The sequence below is a fragment of the Lontra canadensis genome, unplaced genomic scaffold (assembly GCF_010015895.1).
Source record: "Lontra canadensis isolate GAN:19392208 unplaced genomic scaffold, GSC_riverotter_1.0 scaffold29, whole genome shotgun sequence".
In the NCBI taxonomy this organism is placed as follows: Eukaryota; Metazoa; Chordata; class Mammalia; order Carnivora; family Mustelidae; genus Lontra; species Lontra canadensis.
The window spans coordinates 18,209,475-18,229,230 of record NW_022631023.1 but is presented as its reverse complement, the minus strand read 5'-3'; the positions used below and the strand labels follow the sequence as shown (position 1 = coordinate 18,229,230).

At 39.6% G+C, this 19,756-nt stretch overlaps 1 protein-coding gene across 1 annotated transcript in view; it reads left to right on the top strand.

Moving 5' to 3' along the window:
* The window catches only part of JAM2 (junctional adhesion molecule 2), a 62,383-nt gene that overhangs the window by 18,892 nt on the left and 23,735 nt on the right, over window positions 1-19,756 (top strand). The window contains exon 2 of the mRNA XM_032865503.1: window positions 17,342-17,407. Within this exon, the coding sequence (XP_032721394.1) occupies window positions 17,342-17,407 (66 nt within the window). The remainder of the gene's footprint in view (window positions 1-17,341; window positions 17,408-19,756) is intronic.

Genomic DNA, 19,756 nt, shown 5'->3' with positions numbered 1-19,756 from the left:
AGGTTCGGAACATGTTTAGGGAGACACAGAAGCAGGTCTTAAGTAAGTTAGAACTGTTGACTCCAGATCGCATTTTTTTTCCTATGTGGGAGATGAGGCTACTGGGATGTATAAGGAAAGAGAGAAGGCTGAGGAGAGTTTTAGGGGAAATAAAAGGTGCTCTATTCTGGTGTTCACTCTGGCACTATAAAGGCACAGGGAGAAGAGAGGGGAGCCTCTGTCGTACCCCATGTATGGATTTAGAATCAGCACACAGTATCCTGGGGGGGCACCGAAGGATGACTAATTTTTTTCTGGCATAACAAGAAAATAATTTGAGTATTCCATTTAGAGTGTGGGTGATGGCTTAAAGATCTTAATATGTTATTAAAATGCTTTCTGACATTCGGTGTATTTGTAGTGCGGTTTTCTCTTAACATATACGTGCCTTCTGTTCACAACTCAAATTGAATTCAAACCAATATTAACCTGAAGGGTAAGCCATTAGCCCGAAATAAGTATTTCATGATCTGAAAATATTGTTTAACTAAATGGGAAAAATATCCAAACATGAGCTCATCCAATACTGTTGAGGGATTTATTATCAAATTTAGTCATACTCTAGCATCATAGATCATTTAAAAGGGAAATAGAAAAAAAATCCCCATAATTTTCTGGCTTTTTTCCTAGAAGTTAATATCAAAAGAAAAACATGAATATTGTCATAAGCAAAAATAAATATTTTCATATATCACACACTTCCTGAATTTTTTATAGGTATTGCCTTTTAAGTTGCTAGGTGCTATCTGATAGTAGGACACGAGGATTTTTTTCCCTCTATTTTGAAATGAAGAATAACTCTTTTAGCTAATTTCTGTGGTACCATTTTGTCATTTCTGCTGTCTTTTACTACTTCCCAAGTTTAGTTTCCATGGAAACAGGATCAGTCAGAAAATATTTGGGACTCTTTCAGAATGTTGAGTCCAAGATTCCTAATTAGGCTTCAGGCACTTGCAGCTTAATTAATATGAGTGTCTGTGTTATATCTTTGAAGGTAACGCAGACTGGGTTAAGATTTCATGATATGTTTGCCTTTTCAAAGATTTTTATTAAAGATTTGGATCAGAGAGCTTTAAAATCATTTAAGTATGTGGCAGAACATGCCTGGAGGGAAAAAAAAGAAATATCTTTAGGCATACTATTCTTGACAGTTAAGAATACTTAAGAGACCAATTATCCCAGTTAGATCATCAAAATTGGTTAAACGTTTCTAGCTGAACGTGTTATCCTTTGGAATACAGCATATTGTGAGTAGGCAGAATTATATTGGGCTTAGACTTGGAGCAGGGAGTAATTAAAAAATCAAGAGGTAAGAGAAAATTACGGAATTGAAAAGCCAGCAAACTATACCAAAACGGCCTCAATAAATCCTGTGTCCTCTCCAATATCTCCTTCTTAGTTTTCTTGTGAGAACAATTACCACCAGTGGAACATGGGCGATCATAGGTTTACCCTTAAAAAATTAAATTTATAGGCCATGTGACATCAGCTGTGTAAGTGGAGAATATTCACTTTGTAATGGTTTCCACGAAAGCTTTCAGGTTTCTATTAGCTGAGTCTGTGTTTAAGGAATTCGATGGGGAGCTACCAATGGGTGTTACTGCCCCAGGGAGTGTTATGGAGTTCTGGGGACCCATTTGATTATCACAGTGATAGTGGGTGCTCTGCACTTGCTGGGCAGGGACCAGAGCTGATAAATCTCTCTGTGCCAGACAGTATTGTAAAATGAAGAACTTCCCTGTGTCCCTCACACTTCATCCTTCATCCTGCAACCAAGTCCCACAGCATGTTCAAATAAGTGAAATCTTTATAATTATCTGAGCCTATGACTTACACCAATTTAGCTGTAAACAGTATTTTTTTTTTTTTTTGCACAGCCTTAATGCATAAGTAAATATCCACAGTGAGCCTGTTTTTTATTTTCCTGTACCATTTGGAATGGCGTCAGGTCTTTTTCTCTTAAATCCAGTTTAACATTGTTTAAGTATAGACTAATACCTGAATTCTTCAATATTGTGTATTCTAGCGGACTCATGTATAAACATTTATAAATCAAAATATATAATATTTTACTATATATTGCTTTCTTTTCATTTCTCTTTAATATTAAAGGAACACTATATTTAGTTTTCCAAATTTTATACATGTTTATATATATTTATATGTACGCATATATACACATATACACGTAGAAAATGTTATATTACCCATAAATTTTATTTCAGGATAGTAAAGGGGCATGAAAAATTTATTAGTAAAAGAGCTCTGGGGTAAGTGGGTGCCTCAGTTGGTGACGTGTCTGCCTGTGGCTCAGGTCATGATCTGAGTCAGGATCCTGGGCTCCCTCCTCAGCAGGGAGTCTGCTTCTCCCTCTCCCTCTGCCCCTCCCCCATCCCTCCTGCTCACGCACGCGCAACGCACGCGCATAGGCGCTCGCTCTCTCTCTCTCTCTCTCTCTCTGTCACGCTCTCTCACTCTCAAATAAATAAATAAAAGCTTTAAAGAAAGAAAGAAAAAGAGATTCTGGTAGTGCTGAAAACCAACCAATTAAAATAAATGGATGCAAATTACATGTATTTCATTACTGCAGTAAATTCTTCAGTTTGTGGAGGACAGGAAACTTATTATATATTCTATTTTTAGGGAAGCAATTTTTCCCTTTCCAGGGTTCATTTTTAGCTGATACAAGAGAAAAAATTAAATGGGAGAAAAATATTAAAATAATGACTCTATAGAGTGCACTGAAGAATAACTGTTCATATGCACCCATGTTTCACTCAAATATGTCGTTTTTTTCCTTTTATGTGTAGTTAGAGTGAGGGTAGTTTAGAGTCCTGCAATGTTAAAGTTACTTTTAGATTTTCATGCAAAGACGCTATAAACTTTAATATTATCAAAGAGTTATTAAAGTATCACTAAAGCCTAGTATTGTATTTTAGTTCACCTAGTATTTGTGGGTCTAGTGTGCTAAGCAGTGTGCTAAATTACAAAGATATGTAGTTTATACCATCTTTTTTTTCCATCTTTAAAATATATTTCATGCTCTATGTAAATATAGTTTATAGTATTTATAAAATATACTAAAAAAGTTTATACATCGTATTTAAAGACAAGACCTGTTCAGTTTTGTTTGGAAAAGACATTTAATTATCTCTAATTGTGTGTGAAGCATGATGTAGGTACAAATGTGTCACACAATTCCTAACAGTGTCATGTTTCTAATGCTATTCAATGGAAGACACAGATATGTCAAAGATAGTTTGTAATAAAAAATAATAAAGGCTTCTAAAACGTGCTGTGTCAGATAGAGAAGGTCTATGTACAGAAGGATAGAAGGGACTGGGGAAGGCTTTGTCTTTCATGATGTTTGAGGGGCACTGGATTATCTATGGAAGTTCCCCATTTGTCAGGTGAGGGTTGGAAGGAGGGGATTCCAGGAACAGTGGAGGATGGAAAGACCTGTGGTGTTCAAAGAGCAGTGGGAGCCCTCTGGGGGTGGGGGAGGACTTGAACACAGAGTCTGTGGGGGTCAGTGATTGAGGGGGAGGCTGGAAAGACAAGCCAGTTCTGAAAGGCTATTTGAAGGAATTTGGCATTCATCCTGAAGGCAAGGGGGAAGCCTCTGAAGGAAGCTCAGTATGATCAGGTTGTGGGGCGCTTGGGTGGCTCAGTCAGTTAAGCGTCTGCCTTTGGCTCAGGTCATGATCCCAGGGTCCTGGGACCGAGCCCCACATCAGACTCCTTGCTCAGTGGGGAGTCTGTTTCTTCCTCTGCCTCTCTCTGTCTCTCTCAAATAAATAAATAAAATCTTAAAAATAAATAAATAACCAGATTATATTGTGAGAAGGTACCTCATGAAGGAGAGAAGCAGATGAATTGATACTTGTGCACATTCGTGTCCATCTTTAGCAATTTCCCTCCTGAACCAAAATTTCCCTCTGCCCCCGAAAGCTAGTTTCTTCCCCGTGCTCAGGATGGTGTGGTGTACTCCTCCAGTCTCCTTGGGTCCTCTGTTCCATGTTCACTTATCTTCATTGCCAGCTCCCAATCATGGGCTGCAAACATGTTCAAGCCTCTACAATTGCCATGGGAAAGAGCTCACCATGATCCTGTAATGAAGTTCTTGAATCGGTGATCTGTATTTATCTCCGTTTTTGTAATGACCACTCAGCCCACTGCAGAGTGCTCCCTTCCCATGCCACTGAACTGCTATCATTGTATCACCAGTGATTTACTAGCCTCTAAATTCACAGCTTATTTCAGTTAAAACCTTACTTGACCTCTCTGGAACATCCAGTATTGTTGACGCTCCCTCCTTGAAAGTCTGCCCACCCCTGACTTCCATGACATCATTCTGCCCTAGTTTCTCTGATTACCGCTTCTCAGTCTTCTACAGAAGTTTCCCTTGGGCTTTATCCTCTCTAACTCTACTCCACTGTTCATGCTCTAAGTTATAGTTCCCCTTGGAGAGTGACAGTGCTCCTTAGCATGCCAAAGGCTCTAGTAACCCCTATATTAGAGAATTTTAACTCTTTGTTTTCCAAGGATTTTATTTTTAAGTAATATCTACACCCAACATGGGACTCAAACTTACAACCTCGAGATCAAGAGTTGCCTGTTCTGGGGCACCTGGGTGGCTCAGTTGATTAAGCATCTGCCTTTGGTTCAGGTCATGATCTCGCTTCCTGGGATGGAGCCCAGCATCAGGCTCCCTGCCTGATGATGAAGTCTGCTTCTCCCTCTCTTTCTGCTTGCTACTTTCCCTGCTTGTACTCTGTCCCTCTCTCTCTCTCAGTCAAATAAATAAATAAAATCTTAAAAAAAAAAAAAGTTACATGTTCTACCGACTGAGCCAGTCAAGCACCCCCGCTTCACTTACTAACTGGATGTTTCCCAAACCTTTATGGCCATGGAACCCTCATCTTTCTATAAAACACTAAAAGTCAGAGGCCAGTCTCAGGGAGAGGAGACAGGAAAGGAGCATCAGAGATGAGAACTGGGAGAGGATGTTGTCCCCAAAACTATCAGATGTGACAAATCATAGAAGGCTATTTAATATTATCAAAGTGGATTTTGTCAAGCTGTTACTTAGAGTTTTGACAGGAGAACTTTTTTTTTTTAAGTCGTTATCTATTTATTTATTTGACTGCGAGAGAGAAGAGAGAGTGAGGACAAGCAGGAGGACAAGAAGAAGAGGGAGAAGTAGGCTCCCTACTGAGCAAGGAGCCCTTGCCCTGGTGCTCTGACAAGAGAACTTTCTAGAAGTGGTGAGACTTAGGAGAGGCCTTAAAGATTGGATAGAGTTTTAATGGAGAGGAGACGGAGCCTTCACTCCTGTGCACACCTCCTCTCCAAGTGAAGGCTGTGTGAAAACGATAAGGAAGACTATCCGTTGTCCTTGAGGATATAGTCGTGGCTCAGAAGAGGGTGTTTGTTAAGGTTTAAAAGGGAGCGACTGACTACACAAGGTTGTTCTAGGTCCCTATTCTTGGGATATAAATGACTGTGAGCATTTTAAAAAATGACAGTGTATTGCTGAACCTCCAAAAAGAACTCCTAAGATACCAAGCACCCTTGTATTAGACACTCCCAAATTAATTTATTACTGTAATTCAATATGATGCTTGTATTGGAGTTCTCCAGAGAAACAGAACCAATAGGGAGTGGCTTTAAATAAAAAGACTTATTTTGAGGACTTGGCTCATGGGATCAGAGAGGTGAGCAAGTCCAAAATCTGCAGTGTGGGCCAGCAGGTTGGAAACCCAGGAAGAGTCAGTGCTGTAGTTCAAGGCCAATGGCTGTCTGCGGACAGATTTCCCTCTTGCTCAGGGGAGGTCATTCTCTTGTTCTTTTCAGTCCTTTGCCTTATGGGATGAAGCCCACCCATGTAATGAAGGGCAATCTGCTTTACTCAAAGTCTAGCCGCTTAAAGGTTAACTTCATCCAAAAACACCTTCACAGGAACATCCAGAATAATGTTTGACCCCATATCGGGACATTCTGGCCCATCCAAGAGGACACAAAATTAACCACAACGCTATTTTAAATTATATAAGAAAACTTTTAAAACAAGTAGTTTTACTTTAAAAAATAAAACCACTCACCGTGGGGTGCTGAGTGGTTCAGTTGTTAAGTGGCTGCCTTTGACTCAGGTCATGATCCCAGGGTCCTGGGATGGAGCCCTTCATCGTGCTCCCTGCTCGGCAGGAAGCCTGCTTCTCCCTCTCCCACCGCCCCCCACCCCCACTTGTGTTCCCTCTCGTGCTGTGTCTCTGTCAAATAAACAAATAAAATCTTTAAAAAAAAAACAAACTTCTCACCTTGTGTTATTAAAATTAGAATTTTTAAAATGGATATTTTAAAAAATAGGAACAATGATTATGGCTTTAAAATCACATTTTAGGTAACTCTTCCACATACTACATTCTGCTACTACTATGTACTTTTTTGCTGCAGCACAATATGAAAATTAATTCTGCACAGTGATGTTGTGATGAAGTGTTTTTGACTTCAAAATTAGCTGCTTAAGAATCTTTCACTGATTAATTTTGTGCAACTCGTCCCTTAATTCAAAAAATTAAGCATAGCTCTTTATATTCTGTTTCCATTTTCTCCATAATTAAACTTTGTTTCCATTCATTTGGCAAATAGTTGCTATTATCTACTACAAATCAAGTAATTCTTGGCCCTGGGGGTATAGATAAGAAAATAAAGCTCCCTGCATTCAGTGCATAAGTACATCATATAGTGTGTTAGAAGGTGATGGGTTCTATGGAAAAAAGAAAAATCAGGATTAAGGAAATCAGGGAGTTGGGAAGGAAAAAGTTCAGATGGAGGTAGGGTTGCAATATGGAAGAGGGTGGCCAGAGGAGACTTCATTAAGGAGGTATCTGTCCTCTGAGCAAAAACTTGAAGAAGTAAGAGAGTTCATAGACATCTGAAGGAAGAGTCTTTCAGGCAGAAGGAACAGTCAAGCTTGACCTATTTTGAGGATAAGCAAGGAGGCCAGTGTCCCTGGACCAGAGAGAGGGAGGAATTGAGGAAAGGAGGTGGAAAGGAAGCAAGGCCAGATTGCATACGACTTCCAGGCCAATGTAAAGGTGTCTACATTGGGGAAAATGGATAACTGATCGAAGGTTTTGAACAAAAGTGCCATGATCCAATTTAGTATTTTAATGGATCTCTCTAGAATGCATTGAAATTAGATTTTAGAGGGACAGGGTAGAGTAGAAGGCCAGGCAGGAATCTGTTGCAAGGATCCAGGCAGAGATGATGGCGCTCCAAGTGGTGGCAGTGGACATAGTAAGAGATAGTTCTGGATGCATTTTGAAGGTAGAGCTAATAGGATTTGCTGATGAATTGGATACAGGCAATGGTAACTGGAATCATTAAGGATAAGTGCAAACTTTTTGGCCGGAACCACTGAAAGAACAGAGTTGCCATCATCTGAGTTGGGGTAAGTGGGGCAGATACAGAAAGAAAGATGAGGTTTGGACATAGTGTTTGAAATGTCTGTTAAACCTTTAAGTGACAGAGTTAAATAGGCATTTGAATCTGAGTCCAGAGTTCAACAGAGACGCCTCGACCAGAGATATATATTGGGGAATTGTTAGTATCTGGGGGTGTTCAATGTCGTGAGTCTGGATGACCGCATTAATGGAGGAAGCCTAGGCAGAGAAGAGGAGGTGACCAAGGTCAGACCTGTGGGAAGGAAAGCTAGGAAGTGTGCGGTCCTGGATGCTCAGTGTAGAAGGTGCTCTCAGGGTGAAGGGCGTGGTGAATTGTGTCAATAAAAGTAGTTAGGGAAGGCGTCACCATCGTTTATCGTGTTTTACAGATGACGAGGCAGAGCCCAAAGAGTCTGTAGCTGACCCTAATGTGTCACAGCAAAGATACAGCAGAGGTCGAATTTAAACCCAGGACTTGCCACTCTGAGCAGCCACTGTAATGAAGACATCATGTTAATCATTTAAAGAAAGGAGAAAAATACAGAACCCTGGCAACGCATTCTCTATGTTTGCTATCCATCCGAATACATGATTATTGCGGAATCATTTGTAAAACACTACGCTTGCATCGTCCCATTGGATAAAAAGCACTGTCAGGTGAGAGGGGAGAGCTGAGAGCTGAGAGGCGAGTATTTGTAGAGAATCTACTGCATGCCAGGAAGTAGGCCAAGCAATTACATGCTTTATTTAATCTTGTAACCCATTAGGGAAGGCGCTGGTAGGTTCATTTTACTTCAGTGGAAACTGAGGTTTGGAAGGCTAAGGCTGTAGCTTGCCCCAGGTGATGTGACCACTAATTCACAGCACCCACACCGGATATTCAAAGCTAGGGGGTGTCCTTTCATCTCTATCAGCTGTGACTTGCTGAAGACAAGGAATGATTCTGTCCCCAGCTGTGATGAAGCCTTGGGCCACCTTTATAAGAGATAACCCTTTCTTCACCCATCTGGACTTTCATGTTGCTTTTTGTTTGATTTCAGATATTTAATCAAAAAGCCAAGCTGTTGAAAATGGTGCTGCTGGTGGTGGTGCAATGCTGTTGAGTGCTTTCTCCCATTGGCTGAGAAGCCAGGTCTGACACCACCTCAGCAAAGTAGGATGTGCTAGGGTTACCTCTACAGCATTTCAAAGTATCTGGTGGATTTTGTGACCAATGCAGTCCTTCTCATGCTACCTGGGACATCTGACAACAATTTCACTTGGTTTTTTGGTGCCAGTTACACTTTTAGACACCATATTTGGACACAATTATCTTTGTCCATTTTGTAAATGCTGTGTCTGAAAAAGTTTCAAAAATTGGGTCTCTCCTGGCACGTGCTCATTCCCTGACCTGCTCAGGATGCAGCTCAGATTGGAATGTAGGCAGATTGTCTTAGTTTGCTAGAGCGAAAATACCATAGGCCAGGTGGCTCAGAAATAAGTATCTATTTCTCGCAGTTCTGGAGGCTAGAGGCTAGAAATTCCAAGACAAGGTGCTAGCAGATTCTGTGTCTGGTGAGAGCCTGCTTCCTGCTTACAAGCCACCACTCTCTTGTTGTGTCCTCGGGTGGCTGAGATGGGGATCTATGGAGTCTCTTTCATAAGAGCGATATTCCCATTCTTGAAGGCTCCATCCATGACCTACCTAATCATCTCCCAAAGGTCCCCACCTCCTAATCTCAACATACTGGCCATTAGGATTCCAACACACGGATTTGGGGGGAGGAACACAAACATTCAACCCATAACACAGATTTTCATTAAACCATTTCTTTTACTGGTCTAGGTGATTGACCCTGACGAGTTGGTTTTGGTGTTGAATGTGTAGAACCAGTTTTGAAATAAGAAGAGTGAGTCAAGAAACTGTCTTTATGGAAAGAGAGGGGAAATTATAGTTCCTGCTTGTAAAGCACCTGAGAAATCAGGGTAATTAATTCTGAGGAGTCTTACCTGACAGTTGTAAAATATGACAGCTAAGCACTGCCAAACTATTGTTTCTATGGTCGGCATTTCAAAATAAATCGTTCTTGTTCCTTTGGCTTCCTGAAGACTAATCAAAGGAAACGTGAAGCAACAATAAGCTGGGAGGGTTTCCCTTAGGTTTCAAATATCTTCTGGAACCATTTATGGTAATAGAATTTAATTAATAACATATGTATGAACTGGAAGGGCGAAAGCTTTTATGAACCATCCTCCAGCAGGAGAGTTGAAAAAATAAATTCATAAAACCGCCATATTTTAAGAGAGAAGCTTAAGAGGGAGGGAAGTGCTAAGTTGTTGGTCATATAAAATCCTTAGTATTTTGAAGGTTGAACTATTAGGCAGTGAACTCTGGAGATCACTTTCTTTACTATAAGTGGTCAAGTCCAGAAAGCTAAATAAACTCGTTAATAAGAAGAAGCCCATCATTTTGTGCAAAGATAATTAGAGCCCCCACTAAGAAAAATTGTATCTTGGGATGCCTGGTTGGCCCAGTGGGTTGGGCGTCTGCCTTCAGCTCAGGTCATGATCTCAGGGTGCTCGGAAAGAGCCCTACATTGGGCTCTCTGCTCAGCAGGGAGCCTGCTTCCCCCTCTCTCTCTGCCTCCCTCTCTGCCTACTTGTGATCTCTTTCTGTCTGTGTCAAATAAATAAAATCTTTAAAATAAAAAATTTTAAAAAAGGAAAAGAAAAATTGTATCCCAAAAAATCTGATCTTGAAAATTTTTTGTTTTTTGTTTTTTTTAGAGAGGGAGAGTGTGCAGGCATGCTGGGTTGGGGAGGGGCAGAGAGAGAGAATCTCAAGTATACTCATGCCAAATGCAGAGCCCGATGCGGGGCTTGATCTCACAACCCTGAGATCATGACCCGAGCTGAAATCAAGCATTGGATGCTTAACTGAATGAGCCACCCAGGCGCCCCTTATTCTTGCAAGTTTTACAAAATGTGCACCCATTGCTAGGCCCTCCCCCTTCACCACCAGGGCCTCTGGAGGTGCTCATGCAAGGGAGAGTCCCAAAACTTATGCCTCATTAAATTCACAGTCAGTCCTCCTTCCTTTATGTGTTTATTCATTACATTTTATAAATCTTCTGATTCAAAAAAAGATTTAAGACATTAGCAGTGCTCCATATTCCTCTGAGATATGCAAAGATAACTTCATTTGCAGGTTATAAATTTGACGGGTTAGGAATATTAGAGAATATGTTTGACATTTTGTGCTGATCCCTGTAAAACTCAATTTGTATCCATTACTGCATGTTTGCGCTTTCAAAAATGAAAACATGGGATGCATCAAAGTGGTTCCCCAAATTCATTCAGTAAAGCAGAGAAATAAGACACTGGAGGTACCAAGAGCTTAAAACAAACATCTGTGTAGGCTCAGTGTGGAAAGAGCTTGGTATATGGTAGAGTTCTACTGACATATGTTACTTAAGTGGATTTATACGTATCAGATGACTGCAAAATCACCATTTCCCTATCCCTGAAACACACAGCTGTGAGTATCAGCTGTCAGGATGTTTTGCGCAGGGATTCCCAGACTTGCCTACCTTAGTGATTCAGAACCAGGATTCAGAGCCCAGATTCAGAAACCCGCTTTGAACTCTCTGTCCAGAGCTTATCAGAACTCTGGAGAAATGATCTTTAATACCTGCTCTCAAAAATTATTTATTTGAGGGGCACCTGGGTGGCTCAGTGGGTTAAAGCCTCTGCCTTCAGCTCAGGTCATGATCTCAGGGTCCTGGGATCGGGCCCCACATCAGACTCCCTGCTCAACGGGGATCCTACTTCCCCCCTCTTTCTCTCTGCCTGCCTCTCTGCCTACTTGTGATCTCTGTCTGTCATATAAGTAAAATCTTAAAAAAAAATTATTTATTTGACAATTATACTGGTATGTTCATTTCTACTGAGAAATATAATTGTCAAATACTGGCGATGGTTCTGGACTTTCTATCTTGAAAAACCATACTGAGATTTAGGAGTTAGTCTCAGCAATGTCAGATTAAAAGGCAGGGAATAATCTTAAATTAAAATGTCATTGAGCTATCAAAGCCTGATGTGCCATCTGTAGTAAAAGGATGTGCCGGGGCACCTGGGTGGCTCAGTGGGTTAAGCCTCTGCCTTCGGCTCAGGTCATGATCTCAGGGTCCTAGGATTGAGGCCCACATCGGGCTCTCTGCTCAGCGGAGATCCTGCTTCCCCCTCTCTACCAGTCTCTCTGCCTGCTTGTGATCTCCCTCTCTCTGTCAAATAAACAAATAAAAATTCTTAAAAAAAAAAAAAAAAAAAAGGATGTGCCAAGACACAGTCCAGACCACATGAGTCAATTAGTGACGAGAGACACTCAGGTTTATTATCTTTACGTTTTTCATTTTAGTATTCTTTACCTTAACGCCATGTGTCTATTTTGACATCTGACTACTTTAGTACTGATTTCGTTTTACACTAATAAAGTTTTGGGGCCATTGCTTCTCGGCATCTTAATCTTAGGGAGAACCAGTCAGAACATCCAATGGTCACCATCCCTGTCTTCCATTGAGTATGTGATTTTTGTTAGCATCAGTTTTGGAAGATGACATTCCTGCATCCTGTCTTGAGAATCTACTCGATTTGAGTTGACTATTGTCGTCTATCTAAAATCTATAGTTAACGCCAGTGGTGAACAAATTGTGTGTGGCTGAGATTGTCACTTGGGGAATATTAAAGAAAGATCTCAGAATCCTAAAATTGCTTGTTTCATGTCCTCGTGGGGAGTACCTGGTGAGAAATTCAGCTGTTAATGGCTTTCTGATACCACAGGACACTGTTAAATTCGAAGATGTGCTTGAACAACACTTTAAAAATTTTTTTGAGAATTTATTTTACTGTAAGAATTTAGTTCCCTTATTTCATTTCTATCTAATATCACCTCCCAAATTTAATCATTCAGCTGTTTGGGTAACAGAACGCCTTGAAAGTTTTCCTAAATTTACAAAAGCATATAACTTATATGAAAACAACTGTGGATGCAATTCTGAAATACTGTTCTTTTAGAACTCAAATGACTTAAAAAAAAAACAGAAAAGAGGAGGAGACATACCATTTTTAAAAATTTTTTTATATTTTATATTTAATGACTATAAATATATTTATATATTTATATATAAATATATGTATATATTTTTATATTTTATATTTAATAAATATACAAGTGTTATTCAAATTACTTGTCCAGTCTCCATAAATATTTGCCCATTAACAGTTTTCTCTTAAAATGACAATTCATTATATACTCTCTACACAATAGCTTTACCCTAAAGATTGAAAAGGGTGTGAAGCCATCTTCAGAGCGTCTGACAGAGTCGTGTTTGGTATGTCTTTCTCTGCAATGCCTTGTGCCAATCTGAGAATTGGGGGGAGGGGGGAAGGTCTGTGAAACCAGAGTAACTAGATGTAAATGTGCATCTTTGCTTCTCTGCATTCTAGCGTTGTGACCCTGAGCAAGGACCTCTCCCAGTCATCACACCTGTCCAGTGAGGATTTTAACACAGAGGAGTCACATCTTACTTAGATGCTAGGTTCTTAAGGGGAAAATTTATTCATAGTCAAAATCACTCTTTAATTCTTTAGGTCATCATTAACTCACCAGAACACCAGCAACGGGTAGCTCCAAAGCCAAGCACATCCTTTATTTTTCCTTGCATTTCGGTATGGTTTCCCTTTCTCTCATTGAAAGGGCCTGAAGGATTGCCTGGATGGCTCAGTTGGTTTGGCAGCTGACTCTTGGTTTTGACTCAGATCATGATCCCAGGTTTGTGGGATCTAGCCCTGTGCTGCGCTCAGCGGGGAGTCTGCTTCTCTCCCTCTCCCACTGCTCACATACGCTCTCTCTCTCTCTCTCTCTCTCAAATAAAGAAATAAATCTTAAAAAAAAAAAAAAAGAAGGTCCAGAATGTCCAGTGGGAGAGGCTAGAAGGACAGGTCTCTGTTTCTTTCTGTCTTCTTCTCCCTCTCCTTCCCCCTCCATTCCTCCTATCTCCTTCTCTCTCCTTCCCTCTATCCTCTCCCCCTCTCCCTATTCTCTAGACCTACTATGGTCGAATCATAGTGAGATAGATGAGTATACTAACCTAACTCCTGATTCCTACTTCATTGTGATACATTTTACCCTATAAATATTTATCCATACTAAATACTGAAAGTACTCTACATCAGAAACTACTAGTACATTGTAGGTTAATTAATTGAATTTAAATTTAAAAAATGCAAATATAAAAAAGCTTCCTTTTAGAAAAATGTAAAAATAAATAAAAATAAAAAGTCTCCTTTAAAAATAAATAAATAAATACTGGGTAATATTATTTTATCTGTTACTACTAGCCCTGTGCATCTTTTCTATATTTGTTAATACAATAATTATTAGTGATGGTCAAAACCACATGGCTATTAATTTTCATTTTTGAAAACTTAAAAAATAACTCATATCCATGTTTTTTATAACTTGCTTTTATCATGGTACTCTGTAATGTGCTCCTCTGTAACACATCAGTTTTCCCTCATCATGTTTCCAATTAAAAGTGTTACTTTAAATACTACTCTTATAGTAGATTTAAAAATTGTGGTATAAATATAAATATTTATTCTTAGTCATACTAAATGATCCTTAGTCACACGAGAGTATTTTAAGATGATTGATAGACAACATAAAAAATTTTATTCTTGGAGTTGAAAGTAAAGAAACACAAAAGATTTTGTTTGGTTAGGGATTACTTGACTTGGAGTTGTTAGCAGTTATGGAAATAATCATCTCTTAACCTCATTTTGTGAACTTCTGCCCATGATTTTGGAACACATCCAAAACTATTAAAGATGTTTTGTAGCTAACTTTAAAACAATTGTTGACCTCAACTAGCAGACCTCCATGATGATTTTTTGTTTGTTTTCTTTTTTAACTCACTCTGGAAAGGTGAACAAAAAATAAAAATCAGTCAAGAAAGCAGCCAGCAGAGACTCTTCCCAACATCTGCTAGTGAAATGTTGGTATAAAATCCAACATTTTGTTTTCATAAAGTCATTGGGTTCAAGTTAAAAAAATACACACACACATACAACTGAATTCCAAGACCAGAAAGGCTAAAAACAAGAAAGAAATCTTATAATGTATAATAATTTTTTTTAAGATTCAGAACTTTCTGTTTAAGTAAGTTCATCATAGGTGACCACACATTGTAAGTGGTTTTACTTGATTAAAAAGCAAACCTTGAAGTAAATAGAACCAGAGGAAGCAGCATAGCTAGAAAACACTTAAAATCACAGAAATAAATATTCAGGTACCAAGAAATAGTATCTATTTATTAATTTACTAAAACCAATCCTCTTTATAATTGCTTTGCGTTCATAGTTTTGTCAATTCAGCGAATCCTCTCTTTTTTGGTGTTTGGGACATTTTTTTTTTTCTATTCAAACATATACATATGAAAGTTCTGAAGAAATTAGTAAAATCCCTGAGTTAACAGCCGTTTCTTACATAGAACTTTTAAAGTGATTTTTGAAAATTTAAGAAGTTTTTCTTTAAGGGTGTTTTAGCAAGTAAGAAACTGGAACTGAGAAAAGGGGAAAATATTTGGACCCAGTCCTAAATCCTCCAATGTCAGATTGGACTAACATTCGCCTCAAATGAAAGACGACCCAAGCCGGCCGAGGAAAATAAACACTCTCAGTAGGTAGTGCAGGGTTTGAAAAGTTCAAAGATATGATGATGTGGAGGGAACAAAGATTATCTTTTTCTATTTTGCCCAGATTTTCCCCTCAACTGGTTTCTAGGGAATATGAGTCTTCATTGTTCTGTCTAAAAAAATCAACGAAAAGAGTTCAAAAATCACGAGAAATGCCTGTCACAATCAGAACTTCTCTGAGGGCACTAATTTACACATTGCTAAAGGAGAAAAGAGGCTTTTTTCAAAGTGTGCTTTCAAAGTTTCACAGGATAATGATTTGGAATCGGAATCATCAGATGAACGTTCCGCGATCATGCCATTTAAATGTAGGTGTGACACAGAATGAACGCAGGAGGTCCTGGCTTTCCTGGCTTGGCGAGCTTAGTGTCTTCCCTCCCTCTGGCTCTCTGAAGATCTGGACCTCTCTACGCTCTACAAAATAAAACTGGGGAAGGAGAGGAGGAACTGGAAAAGAAAGGCATATGGGGTTAGGGTGGGGTTCAGAGGATTATGGGACATAGTCTGGTATGTGGCAGAGTATATGGAAAAGGGAAAAGGGGGATACTTAAAAAGTTGGCTTGGACCCATTCATAATTTTTTTTTTTAATACACAAGCAAAAGTTGTATTTTGAAATCACTCTTTGATGACCTGACATCTCTCTAAGACTGGGCCACGTAGGTCCCTTCTTTAGATGCACAGATTTACAGTTGTCAATAAAAGCAATCAGCCCAGTTCTACATTCTTCCCAATAGACACCAGCTTTGCTGATTTGTCTAGTGAATAGGTTTGCAATTTAGAGATATATAACCTGAATAGTTGAACAGTGTTAGACGGGAGAACTAGACACTTAAGGCCTTTAGGTTTCTAAGAGCTTTCATTTCATTCACAACTATATTTGCTGTCCAGGCTTCTAAGGGAGAGAAAAAGAGAAGAAAAGTTATCCCAAATAGCATGTATTCCTAAGGACCAATGAAGTCTTAGCACAGTGTCATAATTTACATGTCAGTGTCCCTACAGATGAATAAATCAAAGATGGTGTGCTATGTGAAACACTTTTCTCTCCTTCCCAGAAGTGTAATATATTATTTTATACCCAAGAATTTCTGATCTCGCAGGAACTTTTTTTGAAGTCCTTGAACTCATGGTTTTTTGGTCCTTCTTTAGTCTCTTTATTTCTATTCCTGGTTCTTCAAAGCAGCCTCACTGTTAAGTATAAAGCAGTGGTTTTCCACCAAGTGTGATTTCCCCACCCCCACCCCCTGGGGGCGTTTGGGAAGGTCTGGAAACATTTTTGGTTGTCATGACTTGGGTTTGCCATAGGGGAGATGGAGGTTCTATGCGCACGTAGTGGGCGGAAGCAAGGGATACAACAAAACGTCCTGCCATACCCCGGACAGCCCCCCACAACAAAGAATGAGCTGGTTCCAACTGTTAATAGTGTCAAGATGGAGGAACCTCAACTACAGCCTCCCTGCTGAGATTACCATGACGTGCAACTTCTCCAGTTACCACCGCCCAGCTTCCATCTTCCCATTGTGCTTCAGAGCCAGTCCTTAGCCTTCATTATAACCACCAATTTCTCACCATATCCCATCTTCATTAGATCAGTGCTAGCGCATACTGGGCTAAATTAAGGACAAAGCCACCTGGGGCTCCTGAGGGGCTCAGTCCATTGCACATTGTTGGACTCTTGGCTTCAGCTCAGGTCATGATCTCGGGGTCCTGGTATCTAGCCCAGACTCAGGCTCTGCACTCAGCGGGGAGTCTGCTTCTCTGCCTCTCCCTCTGCCCCTCCCTCTGCTCATACTTTCTCTAAAGCAAATAAATATATCTTAAAAAAAAAAAAAAGCCTTTCACAGTCAGGCTTGTCAGATTGTGTTGTCTGTCCTGGGGCCCTGAGAGATCCATGGGTTTTGCTTTGGGAAAGGAGGGCAGAAAACCACAATACAGAAAATGGAAGAGACATAGAGGGTTTGACTTGGTTTTTCTTATTTTGATACTTTAAAACTTATGGGTTATGCATGTGTGAAACAGTCAGCAAACTTTAGGCCAGTTTTCCTTAATGTTGCATTCCATTCAAACATTTGCAAGTGGTCTTTGGTGCTATTTTAATTATTCTATCTGTTTTAATCTTTCAGATCATAAGGCCTATGGATTCTCTGCCCCAAAAGACCATCAAGTGGTCACAGCAATAGAATATCAAGGTAGAGTAACTTATGCTTCTCACGGACTGTGTTGTTCAAATGACTCACAAGTATGACGTGTGTGATGTTATCTATTTGTTGGAGTATCTGCCTTCCCTTGCACTAATTCTTCCTTCCGAAATGCTGCTCTGTGCTGGAGAACTTTCTCCACCGCCTCAGTGGAAATTTTGGACATTCAGTGAAAGACCCGATGTACAAAGAAGGCCTCTAATTGCGTATATTATCTGCAGCAAAGCAGATCTAATTTGTGAAACTGGTAAATGGAGGTCCTGCAAAGTTTCCGCCAGCTGGATATGGTAAATGGAAATTAATGCTGCAAACCCCACTCTACTTCATGTTGTTTTTTTTGGGGGGAGCGGGGGAGTAAAGAGTCTGTTTCCTTTTTTTTTTTTTTAAGATTTTATTTATTTATTTGACAGAGATCGAGAGAGAGACAGAACACAAGCAGGGGAGTGGGAGAGGGAGAAGCAGGCTCCCTGCTGAGAAAGGAGCCTGCTGCAGGTCTCCATCCCACGACCCTGGGATCATGCCCTGAGCCAAAGGCAGACGCTTAACTGACTAAGCCACCCAGGCACCACTCTACTTCATGTTTTTAAGATGACATTAATATAGCCTATTTTGGGGTGCCATCTTGTTATGTATTTAACTTTTTAAATATATTTACAGTAGGGAGTTGGTGTTTAATGGGTATAACATTTCATTTCTGAAAGATGAAAAAGTTCTAGAGATTGGTTGCCTAACAATGTGAATACGTAACACTAAATTATTAAAAATCATGAAGATGGTAAAAGTTAAAAAGTGTTAAGATGATAAATGTTAAGATACATATATTTAACCACAATTTAAAAAAAATTTTAAAACCTCTAATACCCAAGGAAAACTTTATAAGGGCTTTTATAAGTTTGCTTCAAATATTGACCACCTACTACTGTTATGAAATCTCTTTTACCCAGAACACAGTAATACTAGGCAACCGGAAGATTTACCATATCCTAAGTGTGATGCTCGTTTGAGCCGGAGATTGTAAACATTTAAGAAACAAGTGTCAAATGTGTCTGAGCTCTTGTCTTCAGGCACGTCTTAGGTTCCTGGAGTTGGAAGAGATAGGTTTGAAGGAAAGAGACAAAGATTAAAGAAGAGAACTGTGGGTAGGAAGGAACTAAGTAAATTAGTATTTAGCTAGGACTTATAATAGTGCCCAGCCCACTGTATTACAAGTGCTTGGTCAATAAAAATATGCTACAATAAGAATCAGCCTGCCATTCACAAGTAACACATCACTTGATAACAAATTACTGGAACAACTATTTCAATTAATGAAGTCCTAATCTATTATATGATAAAGCTCAAAAACACTCACTCTTTATCATGAATTAGTTTTAAGTGGAAAGACGTGGGAAGAACAAATTAATGACTGGGAGTGATGTAGGTCTATGAAGCACTTGTGGAGAGGATAGACAGGGCTGGACATGGTATTGAAAAGGAGACCAGAAAGGCCAAAAGAAGGACCACGCAGTGAGAGAGAAAGATGGGCCAGGACTCTGTAAGGACAAAAGAAGTGAATTGTCCTACTCTGTACTTTCCTGAAGGTTCTCACTGTTGGGCCCAACTGGTACCATGAATATACATCCCTACCCCTCCACCACCATCTAGGTCCTATGGCATGTTATCTCAGTTAGGATGCCAAAGTTATACTCTACAGTCTTACATTACTTAAAAAAAAAAAAAAAAAAAAGGTAGTGAGGTGAAATTCACATAACATAAAGCCAGCACATTCAAGTGAATGCTTCAGTGGTGTTTAGTACATTTTCAATGTTGTGTAACTCCCACCTCTGTCTAGTTCCAAAAATTTCCATCACTCCAAACTAAAATCGTGTGCCATTTACATTATTTTCTAATGAGTGTTTTCTTTTTAATATAAAAAATCCTTCTTTAATATTGCAGCCAAATGTTTGTCTTACTCCTGAATAAGTATTTTTTATTTTTATTTATTTTTTTAAAGATTTTATTTATTTATTTGACACACAGAGAGACATCACAAGTAGGCAGAGAGGCAGGTACAGAGAGAGGGGGAAGCAGGCTCCCCACTGAGCAGAGACCCCGATGCGGAACTCGACCAGAGGACCCTGAGATCATGATCTGAGCCGAAGGCAGAGGCTTAACCAACCCACTGAGCCATCTAGGCGCCCGATTTTTTATTTTTTGTTTGTTTGTTTCCCCTCTGCTCTTTTTAATTAAGAATTATAGGGGCACCTGGGTGGCTCATTCGGTTGAGCATCTGACTCTTGGTTTCAACTCAGGTCAGGATTTCAGGTTCCTGAGATAGAGACCCACATTGTGGGGGCATTG